We start from the raw sequence: 15,425 nt of genomic DNA on the forward strand, positions 1-15,425 counted from the left end.
TTTGGCTCATTCATGATCCCAGAGTCCTGGATCAAGTACCACATCAGGCTCCTGAGGAGCCTGCTTTTCCCTCTGCCTGTGTCTCTGCCCCAGCCTCCCCCCCACCCCCCCCACCCCCGTCTCTCATGAACAAATAAATAAAATCTTTTAAAAAAATTATCTTAGGGGATTATCGGTTTTGTTGATATTTTCAAAGAATTAGCTTTTGGTTTTGTTGATTTTCCCTATTGATTTCCTATTTTCAATTTCATTGATTTATGCTCTAATTTTTATTATTTCTTTTATTTTGCTAACTTATTTTTAATTTACTCTCCTTTTTTCTACTATTCTAAGGTAAAACTTAGATTATTGATTTTAGATCTTTCTTATTTTCTAATATATGCATTCAATACAATAAATTTCAGGGCAGCCTGGGTGGCTCAGCAGTTTAGCACCACTCTCCGCCCAGGGCCTGATCCTGGAGACCCGGGATCAAGTCCCATGTCAGGCTCCCTACATGGAGCCTGCTTCACCCTCTGCCTGTCTCTGCCTCTCTCTTTGTGTCTCTCATGAATAAATAAATAAAATCTAAAAAAAAAAAAAAAAAAAAAACAGTAAATTTCCATCTAAGCATTACTTTTGACACATCCTACAAATTTTGATAAGTTGCAATTTTATTTTTATGTAGTTCAAAATATTTTTAAATGTCTCTGGAGATTTCTTATTTGATCTTGTTTAGAAGTCGGTTGTTTAATTCCCAAGTATTTGGGGAGTTTCCAGTTATCTTTCTGTTACTAATTTCTGGCTTAAATCCATTGTGGTCTAAGAACATGCATGCTATGATTTTTGTTCTTTGAAATTCATTAAGATATATTTTATGGCCCAGAATGTTCCATGTGAGCTTGAGAAGAATGTGTAATCTGTTGTTGGATGAAGTGGTCTATAGATGTCAGTTGTATCCAGTTGATTGATGGTATTGTTGATTTCAACTATGTTCTTTCGGATTTTCTGCCTGTCTGGATCTGTCCATTTCTGACAGATGTTAGAGTTTCCAACTGTAATAATGGATTCATATGTTTCTCCTTGCAGTTCTATCACTTTGGACCTTATATATTTCAATGCTCTGTTGTTAGGCATATACATGTTAAGGATCATTGTGCCTTCATGGGGTATTGATCCCTTTATCATTATGTATTGCCCCTCTTTACCCATGATTACTTTCTCTGAAGTCTGCACTGTTTGAAATTAATATAGCAACTCCTGTTTTCTTTTCATTAGTGCTAGCATGATATATCTTTTTCCATCCCTTGGCTTTATATGCATCTTTATATTTAGATTGGGCTTCTTCTGGACGACATATAGTTGGATCTTGTTTTTTTTTAATCCACTCTGACAATCCTAGACTTTTTTTTTTTTAGACTTTTTTTAAAATAAGATTTTTATTTATTTATTCATGAGAGACACAGAGAGAAAGGCAGAGACATAGGTAGAAGGAGAAGCAGGCTCCTTGTAGGGAGCCCGATGTGGCACTCGATCCCCAGACCCCAGGATCACTCCCTGAGCTGAATGCAGATGCCTAACCACTGAGCCCCAGGCATCCCAACAATCCTGGACTTTTAATTGGTGTATTTAACCCCTTGGCATTTAGGGGCACCTGGCTGGCTCAATCAGTGGAGCGTGCAACTCTTGTCTCAGGTTTGTGAGTTTGAGCCCCACATTGGCTGTAGAGCTTACTTAAAAATAAAATCTTGGGACACCTGGGTGGCTCAGCAGTTAAAGTACCTGCCTTCAGCCCAGGGCGTGATTCTGGAGTCCCCGGATCGAGTCCCACGTTGGGCTCCCTGCATGGAGCCAGCTTCTCCCTCTACCTGTGTCTCTGCCTCTCTCTCTCTCTCTGTCCTCTCATGAATAAATAAATAAAATCTTTTAAAAAATAAATAAATAAAATAAAATAAAATAAAATCTTTTGGGGATCCTGGGTGGCTCGGCAGTTTGGCGCCTGCCTTTGGCCCAGGGTGCGATTCTGGAGTCCCGGGATCGAGTCCCACGTCGGGATCCCGACGTGGAGCCTGCTTCTGCCTCCTCCTGTGTCTCTGCTTCTCTCTCTCTCAATGTCTATCATAAATAAATAAATAAATAAATAAATAAATAAATAAATAAATAAATAATTTTTTTAAATAAATAAATAAAATCTTTAGGGACACCTGGGTGGCTCAGTGGTTGAGCGTCTGTCTTTGGCTCAGGTCATGATGCCAGAGTCCTGAGATCAAGTCCTACATCAGGCTCCCTGCAGGAAACCTCCTTTTCCCTCTGCTTACGTCTCTGCCTCTCTCTGTGTGTCCCTCATGAATAAATAAATAAAATATTTAAGAAAAAAACAAAAATAAAATCTTAAAATTAAAACTAAACAAACCATTAACATTTAAGTGATTATCAGATTTTTTTTTACTGTCTTCTATTTGTTGCTCTTATTCTTCATTCCTATTTTTGTCTTCTATAATTTTTCTGCCTTTTGTAGTTTTAATTCATCATATCATATAATTCCACTTTCTCTCCTTTCTTGGTACATCAGTTGCACTTCCTTTTTTACTTTTTGTAGTGGTTTCCTCAAAGTCTGCAATATACATTTACAAGTAACCCAACTCGACTTGCAAATAACACTATACTGCTTCATGGTTAGTGCAAATACCTTATAATAAAATATTCTCAATTATTCCCTCCTCTTCCTTATATCATTGAGGTAATTCATTTCACTCATATCTAATTAAATGTAAATATATCTGTATATACACATGTACACATACACACATGCATATGATATGCATACATAATCAAATACATGATTGGTATAATTTTTTTAAAGATTTTGTTTATTAGAGAGAGAGCACATATGAGAGAGCGAGAAAGAGTGAGAGAACAGGGGCAGGAGCAGAGGGAGAGGTAGAAGCAGACTCCTTGCTGAGCAGAGAGCCTGATATGGGCTCAATCCCAGGACCCCCGGATCATGGCCTGAGCCAAAGGCGGATGCTTAACTGAATGAGCTACCCAGGAAACTCTATTGTTGGTTATTATTTTGAACAAAGTGTTTTCTATTAGCTCAGTTAAGTATAAGAGAAATAAGAGTTTGTATTTTACCTTCATTTATTACTTCTCTGATACTCTTCCTTTCTTTATGTAGATCCCAAGTTTCTGACTTATCACTTCCTTCTCTTTGAAGAATTCCTTTTAATATTTCTTACAAGGCAGATTTGTTTTTATTTTTGTTTTAGGGATCCCTGGGTGGCGCAGCGGTTTGGCGCCTGCCTTTGGCCCAGGGCGCGATCCTGGAGACCCGGGATCGAATCCCACATCAGGCTCCCGGTGCATGGAGCCTGCTTCTCCCTCTGCCTATGTCTCTGCCTCTCTCTCTCTCTCTGTGACTATCATAAATAAATTAAAAAAAAAAAAAAAGATTTATTTTTGTTTTATTTTGTTTTTTGGTGTTTTATTCCCTTGGTTTGGGGGGGGGGCTTTTTTTTTTTTTTTTTTTTTTTTTTTTTTTTTTTTTTTTTTTTTTTTTTTTTTTTTTTTTGGCATTTATCCTGCTTGGTGTTCTCTGAACTTCCTGGATCTGTGGCTTGGTATCTGACAATTTGGGAAAATCCTGTCATTATTGCTTCAAATATTGCTTCTGTTCCTTTCTTTTTCTTCTCTTTCTGGTCTTCTTGTTACATTTGTTACACTTCTCATAATTGTCCCATCATTCCTGGATGTTCTCTTTTTGCTTTTTTTCAGTCTTTTTTCTCATTGCTTTTCAGTTTTGAAAATTTCTTTTTTTTTTCTTAAGATTTTATTTATTTATTCATGAGAGACACACAGAGAGAGAGAGAGAGAGGCAGAGAGAGAAGCAGCCTCCATGCAGGAAGCCCAACATGGGACTCAATTGCAGAACTCCGGGATCTCGGCCCTGAGCTGAAGGCAGACGCCCAACCGCTGAGCCACCCAGGCGTCCCATAGTTTTGAAAATTTCTTATTGTCATATTCTCAAGTTCAGAGATTCTTTCCTCTACCACATCCAGTTTACCAGTGAGCACTTCAAAGGCATTCTTCATTTCTGTTTCAAGTTTTTGATCTCTAGCATTTTTTCAAAAGTACATGCAAAAATTTTAACCTGAAAAATCTAAATAATAATATTAAATCATCTATTCATGTGCCCAAAACCAAGCTTAAGAAATAAAACCTAATCAGTACCTTGGAAGTCCCCCGTATGCCCCTCCCCTGTCACTTTTTCCTTGAAAGTTACCTTGAAGGGAATATGAAATCTTGGTCAGGAAACTGAAGGACTTGGGACTGCAATAGTTTTCATTATTTTTTCCTACTCTGGGTAGAACTTTAGGAAGGGAACAATCTGGAAGATAAGTGGCTGAAATTCTGTTGAATTTGTGTTTCTGGACCATGACTCCTGTTACTAGAAAGAAGGGCCTTTGCTAGAATTGAAGTATTTCTTAAGAGGCCTGGGAAGAATATGATAACTCTTAGCTTGGGTCATCTTCAACCAAAATCTAGCATTTCTTTTTTGATTCTTAGAATCTCCATCTCTCTGCTCACATTATCCATCTGTTCTTGCATGTTGTCAGTTTTTCCATTAAAGCCTTTAGCATATTACTCATTGTTTTTTTCTTTTTTTTTAAATTCCTGGTCTGATAATTCCAACATCCATGCTATATCTGACTCAGGTTCTAATATTTGCTCAGTCTCTTAAAACTGTGTTTTTTAATATAATTTCAATTTAATTAACATATACTATATTATTAGTTTCAGAGGTAAAATTTAGTGATTCAGTTGCATTCAACATGCTGTGCTCATTCTTTCAAGTGCCCTCCTTAATGCACATCACCCAGTTATCCCATTCCCCCACCCCCTTCCCCTCCAGCAACCCTGTTTCCTAGAGTCTCTAATGGTTTATCTCCCTCTCTGTTTTCATTTTATTTTATTTTATTTTATTTTATTTTATTTTTCCTTCCCTCCCCCTATCTTTTTTTTTTTTAATATTTTATTTATTTATTCATGAGAGACGCAAAGAGAAAGAGAGGCAGAGACATAGGCAGAGGGAGAAGCAGGCTCCATGCAGGGAGCCGGACATGGGACTCGATCCCAGGTCTCCAGGATCACTTCCTGGGCTGAAGGCAGCACTAAACCGCTGAGCCACCGGGGCTGCCCTGTTCATCTGTTTTGTTTCTTAAACTCCACATATGATTCAAAATGGATTAAAGACCTAAATGGGGGATCCCTGGGTGGCGCAGCGGTTTGGCGCCTGCCTTTGGCCCAGGGCGCGATCCTGGAGACCCGGGATCGAATCCCACGTCGGGCTCCCGGTGCATGGAGCCTGCTTCTCCCTCTGCCTGTGTCTCTGCCTCTCTCTCTCTCTCTCTGTGACTATCATAAATAAATAAAAATTAAAAAAAAAAAAAGATTTAAAATAAGACCTAAATGTGAGACAGATATCCATCAAAATCCTAGAAGTGAGCACAGGTAGCAATCTCTGTGACCACAGCCACAGCAACTTCTGCTAGATACATCTTCAAAAGTAAGGAAAACAAAAGCAAAAATAAACTATTGGGGCTTCATCAAGACAAAAACTTTTGTGCAGAGGCGCTTGGGTGGCTCAGTCGGTTAAGAGTCTGCCTTCTGCTCAGGTCATGATCCCAGGGTCCTGGGATCGAGCCCGCATCAGGCTCCCTGCTCAACGGAGAGCCTGCTTCTCCCTCCGCTCTCCCTCCCTGCCCCCCTCCCAACTTGTGCTCATTCTCTCTCACTTGCTCTCTCAAATAAATAAATAAATAAATAATCTTGAAATGCCGTTTATTATTTTTTTTAAGATTTTATTTATTTATTCATGATAGAGAGGCAGAGGGAGAAGCAGGCTCCATGCCGGGAGCAGATGCGGGACTCGATCCAGGAACTCTAGGATCGCGCCCTTGGCCAAAGGCAGGCGCCAAACCGCTGAGCCACCCAGCGTTCCCCTGAAATGCCGTTTTAAAAAGAGCTTTTGCACAGCAAAGGAAACAGTCAACAAAACTAAAAGGCAACCTGGCAATCCCTTGTAATTTTTTGTTGGAAGGTAAACACGATGTACTGGGTGAAAGGAACAACAGTACAGAGACTTTAGTAACGTAGTGGTTAGATGTGCAGGTGGAGGAAGCATTCTGGAGTCCTGTAGTCCCGTCTCAGTCTTTCGGGAAGCCTATGCCCCTGGTCTGCGAACTTGACCAGTGCATCTTAATTTTGTTTTGTTTTGTTTTGTTTTCCCATTAGGTGGGACAAGATGGCTAGAGGGGGCTGATGGGGCTATTTCTCTTCCCCCAGGTCAGTTAGGCTGTGATAAGAGCCCAGCAGGTTAGGCTCTCCTAAAATAGTTTGTCCTGAGGGCAGGCCTTGCTGAGAACAGAATGCTGTTGGGTGTGTTTCAAGATGGTTCCTTTCCCCCTCCTCCTGCTGAAAGCATGAGATTTTTCTACAGCACTCACTGGGAGGACCTATGAGCTACCGAGTGAAATTCACATGCATGTGCTGATTCCCCAACAACTGGGTCCCCCCAGAATGTTTAACTCTCAGAGTTGGCCACACCGAGTCACCAGCAATTTGTCAGTTACATTTAGGTTTTCCTGCATTGGCACTGGTTCCCAGGGAGGCTTCTGCTGAGGAAATTGTAATCCACCCTCTCTCCCTGCAATTTGGGGGGGCAGTGGTTTGTCCTGTGACCTCCCTGCTTGGATAGCTCTAAGAAGAGTTGTTGATTTTCTAGTTTGTTCAGCATTTTACTTGTTCTTAGGACAGAATGGCAACTCCTGAGCTCCTTATGTGCCATACCAAAACAAGAAGTCTGTTTTGTTTTGTTTTTAAATCAAATTTGGAGACAAAATTGATTAAGATTTCCTCAACATGTTTTCTATTCCTGCACTCTCTTCTCTCCTTCTGGGACCTCAGTTATACTTAATACTCTCCCACGAATCATTGAGGCTCTGTTAATTTTTTTTCAATTTTTAATTTTTTTAGGTTATCTCTACCCCCCACTTTGGGTTTTAACTCATGACCCCAAAATCACGAGACGTGCACTCCTCCAACTGAGCCAGCCAAGCGCCCCAGGCTCTGCTAATTAAAAAAAAAAAAAAGTTCTCTTTGTGCTTCATTTTGAGTTGTTGCATTGACTTATCTTCAAGTTAACTGATTCTTTTTTTTTTTAATGATAGTCACACACACACACACACACACACACAGAGGCAGAGACACAGGCAGAGGGAGAAGCAGGCTCCATGCATTGGGAGCCCGACGTGGGATTTGATCCGGGGTCTCCAGGATCACACCCTGGGCCAAAGGCAGGTGCCAAACCCCTGCGCCCCCAGGGATCCCAAGTTAACTGATTCTTTTTTCTGTTATGGCCAGTCTTCTGTTAATCCCAGCTAACGAATTTTTTATTTTAAGTATTATCCTTTTCATTTCCAGGATTTCCATCTGATGCTTTTTCAGTTTTCACAGATCTCCTGAAAGTCCCCATCTCATCACCCATTATATCAGTTCCACTACATTCTTTAACACACTTATCACAGATATTTTATTTTTTTAAGTTTTTATTTAAATTCCAGTTAGGGGATCCCTGGGTGGCGCAGCGGTTTGGTGCCTGCCTTTGGCCCAGGGCGCGATCCTGGAGACCCGGGATCGAGTCCCACGTCGGGCTCCCCGCATGGAGCCTGCTTCTCCCTCTGCCTGTGTCTCTGCCTCTCTCTCTCTCTCTGTGACTATCATAAATAAATAAAAAAAAATTAAAAAAAATAAATAAATTCCAGTTAGTTAGCAGACAGTGTATTATTAGTTTCTGGTGTGTACAATAGAGTGATTCAACACTTCCATACATCACCTCTAGCTCATCATGACAAGTGTGCTCCTTAATCCCCGTCAGCAATTTCACCCATTCCCTGCCAAACACCTACCTCCCTTCTGGCAACCATCAGTTTGTTCTCTATGGTTTAGAGCCTGTTTCTTAGTTTGCCTCTATTTTTCTTTCTCTCTCTCTGTCTTCCTTTTACTCATTTGTTTTGTTTCTTAAATTCCACATAAGAGTGAAGTCATATGATATTTTTCTTTGACTTATTTCACTTAGCATTATAGTCTCTAGCTCCGTCTATATCATTGAAAATGGCAAAATTTCATTCATTTTTATAGCTGGATAATATTTCACTATATATGTATGTGTGTAGTGCTCGCTTCGGCAGCACATATACTAAAAGAATATGTATGTGTGTATGTACATATGTACATATACATATGTAATATTTCACTACATATGTATATGTATATACACACAGATGTGATATATATAATATATATAATGTATGTATAACCATATCTTCTTCATCCATTCGGTAATCAATAGACATTTAGGCTATTTCCATAATTTGACTATTTAGATAATGCTACTACAAATATCAGGATGCAGGTAACCCTTTGAATTAGTATTTTTGTGTCCTTACTGACTAAATATTTAGTAGTGCAATTGCTGGATCATAGAGTAGTTTTTTAACTTTCTGAGGAACCTTCATACTGTTTTCCATAGTGGCTACACCAGTTTGCATTCCCACCAACAGTGCATTAGGGTTCTTCTTTCTCTGCATCCCCTCCAACACCTGTTTTTCTTGTGTAGCCTTTCTGACAGGTGTGAGGTGATATTGTAGTTTTGATTTGCATTTCCTTGATGATAAATATCACAGATATGTTAAGCTTTGTGTCTTGCTCATTCCAACATCTAAGTTGGCTCTGGATCTATTTCTACTGACTTATTTTTCTTTTGATCGTGAATCACATTTTCCTATTTCTTCACATATCTAGTAATTTTTATTCCATTCTGGACAATGTAGATAATAAAGTAAAGAGAATCTGGATTCTATTATCTTCCTCTGAAGAATGTTGATTTTCTTCAACATTTGGTCTAGAGTGTGGGCTGGACTTCAGCTTTGCGACTTTAGTTCATGGACCATCCAAGGATTAGAGAGTATTTATGTAGATTTCTCTCCCCTGCTGTGGCTCCCTGCTTTCCAAGATTTCCGTTCAATTTCCTCCTCCTTTGGCAGTCTTCACTCCAACCTGTAATTCTTCAGCCCAATAAGACTAAAGCTGCCTGCTTGAGCTATTTGCCAGGCTGAGGGAGCTGGAATGTGCCCTCAGAGGAAAAGGTGTGTGTGTGTGTGTGTGTGTGTGTGTGTGTGTAACTCCCTTCTTTCAAAGGTCAAAGAGCCTCCAGTTTCTGGCTTCTTTTTATTATGTTCCATTGCCTTCAAATTATGGTTTTTTGCATTTAACCTAGTGTTAGTCCAATACTGGCCACGCTCTATTTCTCTGTCTTTTAGCTTCTCCCAATCTCTCCTTCCCTCTTTCCGCTCTCCTCCCCTCCCCCTCTTTCTTCCTTCCCTCTCTCATTGCTTCTACTTCTGTCTCTCCTTGCAGGGAGAACCTGGCCCCAAAGGAGACCCTGGGGAGAAGAGCCAATGGGTAAGCTCCAGCTGAGCACAGACCTCCCACTGCCCCCTCCTGCCCTGGGCACTCAGGAGATCATTTGGAGGGGGGGGCACCTCATTCAAATCCCCCCTGCAACCTGGTCTTCTGGGAAGGAGTCTTGACAGATCTCAGCTCTAGCCCCCTCCTCATCCTGTCCTTCCCAACCAGGCAGGGCCAGCCTTATCAGCAGACCCCACGCTCTCTGTCTATGTCTTCGTCCCTGTCTCCCCCTTCCCTCTGTGGCCTTTCCAAGCCCGGGTGACCCTGCCTGTTCCTACTGGATGGTTTGGGCTGACCCAGTCCAGACTGCATCCTCTGCCTCCATAGCCCCTTCCCAGCTAGGGCTTTGGCTTCTACTCTGTCTGCAGAAGAAAGGCAAGCATGAAAACAATATCCACATAAGACAGTAGGACAGGGGGCCTTGAGAAAGCTGTGAAGCGTAGGAAGGGAGGCATAGCAACAGTGAGGTACACTAGGTAAACGGGACAGGGGATCAAGAGACCACCGTACACATAGGAAACCCATGGATCATGGGAAGGGAGACCTAGAAACCATTATGTATACATCATACATGGTAAATGAGGTCAGGGGACCTAGACTCCACTATTCTCAAAAGAGCTATAATTAACACGAGGTCCCAGACACCATCACGTACATAGGAGAGCCGTGGGGAGTGGGAGGAGAAGCCTAGAAATGATCATATACATGGGAGAAGCATGGAAAATGAGCTGAAGGGTTAGAAACCACTATAAACATAGGAAGTCCATAAATATTGAGAAGAAAGGCCTAGAAACTGTCACATGCACAGGAGACATAGCATATATGAGAAAGGGGACATAGAAACCACATGTGGGATCCTAGAACCTTTACAATCATTGGAGAGAGTTGCAGTGAATCAGTTCCCAGGCCTAGAAATCTGCCCACCCAAGTGATGCATGGGAGGAGGACCAAAAATCCCAGAATGCAGGGACCTGGGAACTATTAGGACACAGACATTTGGAAAATGGGTAGGGTGGGGGCAGACACCCCTACAGGAAAGAAAACTGAAAAGCTATTCAGGAGGCTGGTATCATGCCTCCCTTTCTCCCAACCCCTCCTTGGTGCAGTCTGGGGTACCCTACTTCCCAGCAGGCACTAGTTAATGACATGGGATACACCTAAGCGCCTGCCTTGCCCTCTCTGCTCCTGATTGTGGGGTCAGTGATGGATACAGCCGTGGGAGCCCCTCACCCTGCACGAGTCCTCCCCCCCGGCCCCCCGTGTCTTCCCATGACTTCTGAGGCCCTGCTACCTCTCTGACAAGCCTCTCCCAGCCCCTCACTGTCACTCTACTCCCCACACACCCCTTCACTGCCAGTGGCTCCAGCCCTTCACCCCCAGTGGCTCCAGAGCCTCTTAAGCACACTGCCAGTATGGGCATGAGCTGGGCTGGGGGTCAGGTAGACCTGTGTGAACCCAGCCCATTGCTCCTCTAGGCCCCTTCACTGGCCACTCCCACTCCAGGAACATGTTTTCTACCCAGCCCAGGAGAGTTAGGAGAGGTGAAATGAGGCTGAATTAGACTATGCAGCTCCATCCCTGCATGGGGATTCCAGGAAGAGAATGGATGCCTGAACTCTCCCAACCCAGGCCTCTAACTCAGGACCATCTGTGGGAGGGGCTGCCCCAGAGGTAGCAGGGCCCTTGCCCATCCTCCTGCCTCCTGCCCCATTGCCCACCTGTACTTTTGCCCCTGCTTGCCACCTGCTTGAGGGGTCCTGCTGGGCTGGGGTAAGCATGAGGCTTTGGGGACTGGGGAACCAACTCTGTTGGGGTAGGTGGGAATGATGTCAAGTGTGGGGAAGGACCCTGAGGAGGCTACTCTCCTACTAACCCCCGGGTAGACCTGAACCACTGGCCAGACTGGCTCAGCAGTGACACCCAGTGGTCATGAGCATGAACTGCAGGCACTGCCCCAGAGTGACTGAGCTGAGCCGGCCCATCTAGACCAAAGCTCGTACCCCCTTATTCGGACAGGAAAAACTGAGGTCCAACTCCCGCAGAGCAAATTGTTGGCAGAGCGGAACTGAAGCCCGGGATTTTCAGCTCCCAGGACCAGGGAAACCAGCCCCTCCTCGGTGGGTGCCAGGTCCCAGGCTGGGCACTGTAGACATAGATGTGATTTGGACAGTCCCTACCCTCAAGGTGGGTCACAGTGGGATGGGGGGATCAGAACAGTAACCAGTGGCCATAGGAGAGAGGGAGCTCAGCTGTGATGGCAGAGGATTTAGCATCCTCCTGGAGAAGATGAGGACTGAGGCCTGAAAGGTGCATTAACCAGACAGAGGAGAGAGAACATCATGTTCGAAGGCCTCAGGGCCGGAGTGAGCCTGGTGTATTCAAGGAGCTGCAAATACTTGGACTGGTACAGTGTGACAGTCAAGGGGTGAGACGGAGGCCAAACAGGCTTTCAGGACTTAAGAGGCCACATTGAGGAATTTGAACTTTGTTCTGTGGACAGTGGGGAGTCATTGAAGTATTAACAGCAGGGAAGGGACGCAGAGTTTTGTTTGCAAACAGCTCCTCTGACTACGCGTGGAGAAAAGACAGAAGGGAGCAACACGGGAGAAGCAGAGAGACAGCAGGAGGGAGTCTGTTGTGGTCATCCAGGCAAGAGACCAGGGGGCTGGAACTGGAAGGGAGAACAGTGAGGATGGATGGATGTCAATGGATTAAGAGATACTTGGTGCTAGTTTGGCTGTAACAGAGAGTGAGAAGTTAAGGCAACCTTTACAGTAGAGAGCCAGGAGAAGTTGCCCTACTGGGTTCTGTCCAAGGAAAGTGGGAGCTGTCTGTGTTAAAGCTGAGTGGGGGTGTCCAGCAGGCCCTGGACACTCAGTCCAGGCCAAGAGGGGATTGGGGGGGTTATCAGCACAAACAACAGGCCACTCATCTTAGAAGGGATCCAAATAGCAGGATTTTATTTTTCATTTTTTCCTCCAATTTCCTTTTTTGTTTGTTTTTAATAAAGATTTTATTTTTAAGCAATCCCTACACCCAATATGGGTCTCAAACTTACGACCCTGAGATCAAGAGGCACATGCTCTACAGAATAAGCCAGCCAGGCACCTCTCTTCCAATTTTCATTTGGGAGATGTTCAAATATGCAGAAAACTCAGTATAATGAATATCATTCTGCCTTCCTGTAGACTGACCAACTATTAGTATTTTGCCACATTTGTTCTTTCTCTTTATTTATATTTATAGACTTTTTAAAAATCTATTTGAAAGTAAGCTGCAAACCCCATCCACATTTCCCCTAACACATCAGTGTATATCTCAAAAGAATATGGACATTCTCCCAAAAAGCCCCAATACAACCCACCATCACATCTAAGAAAGCAGACATTAATTCAATGAAATGATGACATCAAGTTCTGTATCACTTAACTTATATACAAATTTTACCAGTCATCCCCAAAATGCCTTTCTTAGCTGTTTTTTTTTTTCTAATCTAAGATCTAATCAAGATTCACACATTGCATTTGGTTGTTCCATCTCTGGTGTCTTGTAATCTAGAACAGTCCCTGTCCTTTGTTTTTTTAAAGATTCCATCTATTTATTCACAAGAGACACAGAGAGAGAGGCAGAGACATAGGCAGAGAGAGAAGCAGGCTCCCTGTGGGGAGCCTGGTGCGGGATTCAATCCCAAGACCCTGGGATCACGACTTGAGCTGAAGGCAAATGCTCAACCACTGAGCCACCTAGGTGTCCCTCCCTGTCCTTTCCTACTTTCTCTTGACTTTGTCTTTTTGTGAATATTCCACCATCTAGATTTGTCTGATTGTTTCCTCGTGATGAGATGCAGTTAAATGCTCTCGGCAGGAGCAGTAGTGGAGGTAGTGCCCTCTTATTACATCTTACCAGAAGGTTCGTGATGTCAGCTTGTCCCACTGCCCATGCCGGGAGGCTTAACATAATTTTTGAAGGTCATCCATTTTTAGATCCTGCTCCTGTAATACTTGAAGAAGGATTACTTTGGTGTGTGGCCCATGGTGACCCTGTGGCTCTTCGGCTGCAGTGGCCACTTAGTGGCCTGAGGGTAGCCCAGTCCTTATGCTGTGGACAGGACAGCCGGGTTACAATGGACAGTCCCAGCAATGCCACAGCAGGCTCACGTGGTGGACGGTCTCTCGGCTGTTAGATGTTTTGGTGAACCTTAAAGGGTTGGACCTCTTGTAGCAATGTACATGTTCTGGCCCTCCGTGCACTTAGTCTGTACGAAGTAAAGGATGCCGAGAGAGACTCCCAGATACGTCAGGGCTGGAATAGTTCTTGCTGTCCTGGTGCTCTGTTGGAATTACCATATCAACATTCCGGAAATAGCTTTAGTCTGGACCAGGAGAGAGGAAGAGTGAGGGAGTGGGAGGTTCAGCCAGACTGTGGACCTCGTGCTGGATAAGGAAAGGACAGACACACAAATTGGAAGTGAACACGAGGGCTGGCAGGAGCCCTGGGTGGCAGCTGATGCTGTTGCCAAGGGGCAGGCTGGGGGAGGGGCTGGGGGGCCCCCTGCCACATCCCTGGGTACTGCTCAGAAGGGAGGGTGGGGCTTCGGGAGCCTAATTCCAGGATGTCCAGAATATGGACTTGGAATAGTCAGAGCCTGGGGAGGGAGGAGTCCAAAGTGAAAAGAGCTGGGGAGTGGACTGAACCTCAGCTCTTCCAGCATTTTAAGTACAACTTCCCAAAAGTGATGCCACGCAAACATTTTATAATTTTGCTTGCATATATTCATTTTGATGTGAATGGAAAGGATATCGGTAAGTAGCCTGTTCCCTCCCACTGATTGAAGCCGTTAGAGTGAGATTAATGTAGTATTAAGGCAAAAAGTGACTCAGTTTAAAGAATATTAAGTCAACAAGAGTGCAGGTGGCCAGGGATGTGGCAGGAATCCTGCAGGTGTCAGGCAACAGAGATTCAGGTGTGCCCCATGACAGCCTCTAGGGCAGGTTCAGTGGCAGGCTCTGGGACAGTGGCATGGCCCCTGTGGATTGGGATCCCCCTGCCACCAGTGCAGCAGATGTGCAGGGGTGTGGGCAGAGAGCAGCCAGCTGGAACCCATCAGGACTTACTGAGGGGGCTGCTTCCACCTGTCTTGCCCGCCCCCACCCCAACTCGTCCTCTCCCGGTCTTATCCTGGCTGTCCGAGGGCCGTGGGCTGTGGCTGGTGGTGCAGGGCTGCAGGTGCATGTCCGGGGTGGGGCATGGGCCACCAACAAGCTTTGCAGGGCCCCCTTCCTTGCCCCCTTCACGGCTGCATCTGTCTCTTTCCTCCGCAGGGGGAGGGGTTGCACCAACTACGCGAGGCTTTGAAGATTTTAGCTGAGAGGGTTTTAATCTTGGAAACAATGATTGGGCTCTATGGTGAGTAGAGACAGACAGACGGACAGACAGCCCAGCCCCCACCCGCTAGCCTTCCCCAGGCCCTCCCGGGGTGGAGCTGCCTGGACCCAGTCATGAGACTGGAGAAGGTGCCTGCCCCAGGCAGGTGAGGACCTGAGAGAGCAAGGCCCCCCATCCCTCCATGGCTGGTCCCTCTTCCACAGGTGAAAAGGGCCCCCCCCCCAAAAAAAAAGAAAAGGGGGCCCCTAGAAACCTGGGCCTACCACCTCTGTGGTCAGACCTGCGCCTCTGGGCATTGTGGGTAATATGGTTTCCAGGCCTGCAGGGGAAGCAGAGGTGACAGATTTTGAGTTTGGAAGAACTTCGGGGCAGTGGGGCCAAACTCCAGACCACCAGGGGATTGTGGGAAACAGAGCCAGACTGCAGCAGAGGAGGGGATCGTGGATAATGAAGTCAGGCTTCATTCAGCTCTACAGAAGTTGCAGGTAACAGAGCCAGTCTCCAAGCTCACAGGACAACAGGTTACGGAGCTA

General features: G+C 44.6%; 1 protein-coding gene across 11 annotated transcripts in view; it reads left to right on the top strand.

Annotated features, from left to right (window-relative positions):
* EMID1 (EMI domain containing 1) overlaps positions 1-15,425 on the top strand; it is a 51,320-nt gene that overhangs the window by 31,153 nt on the left and 4,742 nt on the right. For 4 of the 11 annotated variants that reach the window (XM_038575553.1, XM_038575554.1, XM_038575557.1 and 1 more), the window contains one exon: positions 9,457-9,501. In XM_038575553.1, the coding sequence (XP_038431481.1) occupies positions 9,457-9,501 (45 nt within the window). Of the gene's footprint in view, positions 1-9,456; positions 9,502-11,523; positions 11,625-14,828; positions 14,914-15,209; positions 15,378-15,425 lie in introns of all 11 variants that reach the window. The other 7 variants (XR_005379361.1, XM_038575555.1, XM_038575558.1 and 4 more) reach the window with 4 other exon arrangements.

Source organism: Canis lupus, chromosome 26 (genome assembly GCF_011100685.1).
Source record: "Canis lupus familiaris isolate Mischka breed German Shepherd chromosome 26, alternate assembly UU_Cfam_GSD_1.0, whole genome shotgun sequence".
Taxonomy (NCBI): Eukaryota; Metazoa; Chordata; class Mammalia; order Carnivora; family Canidae; genus Canis; species Canis lupus.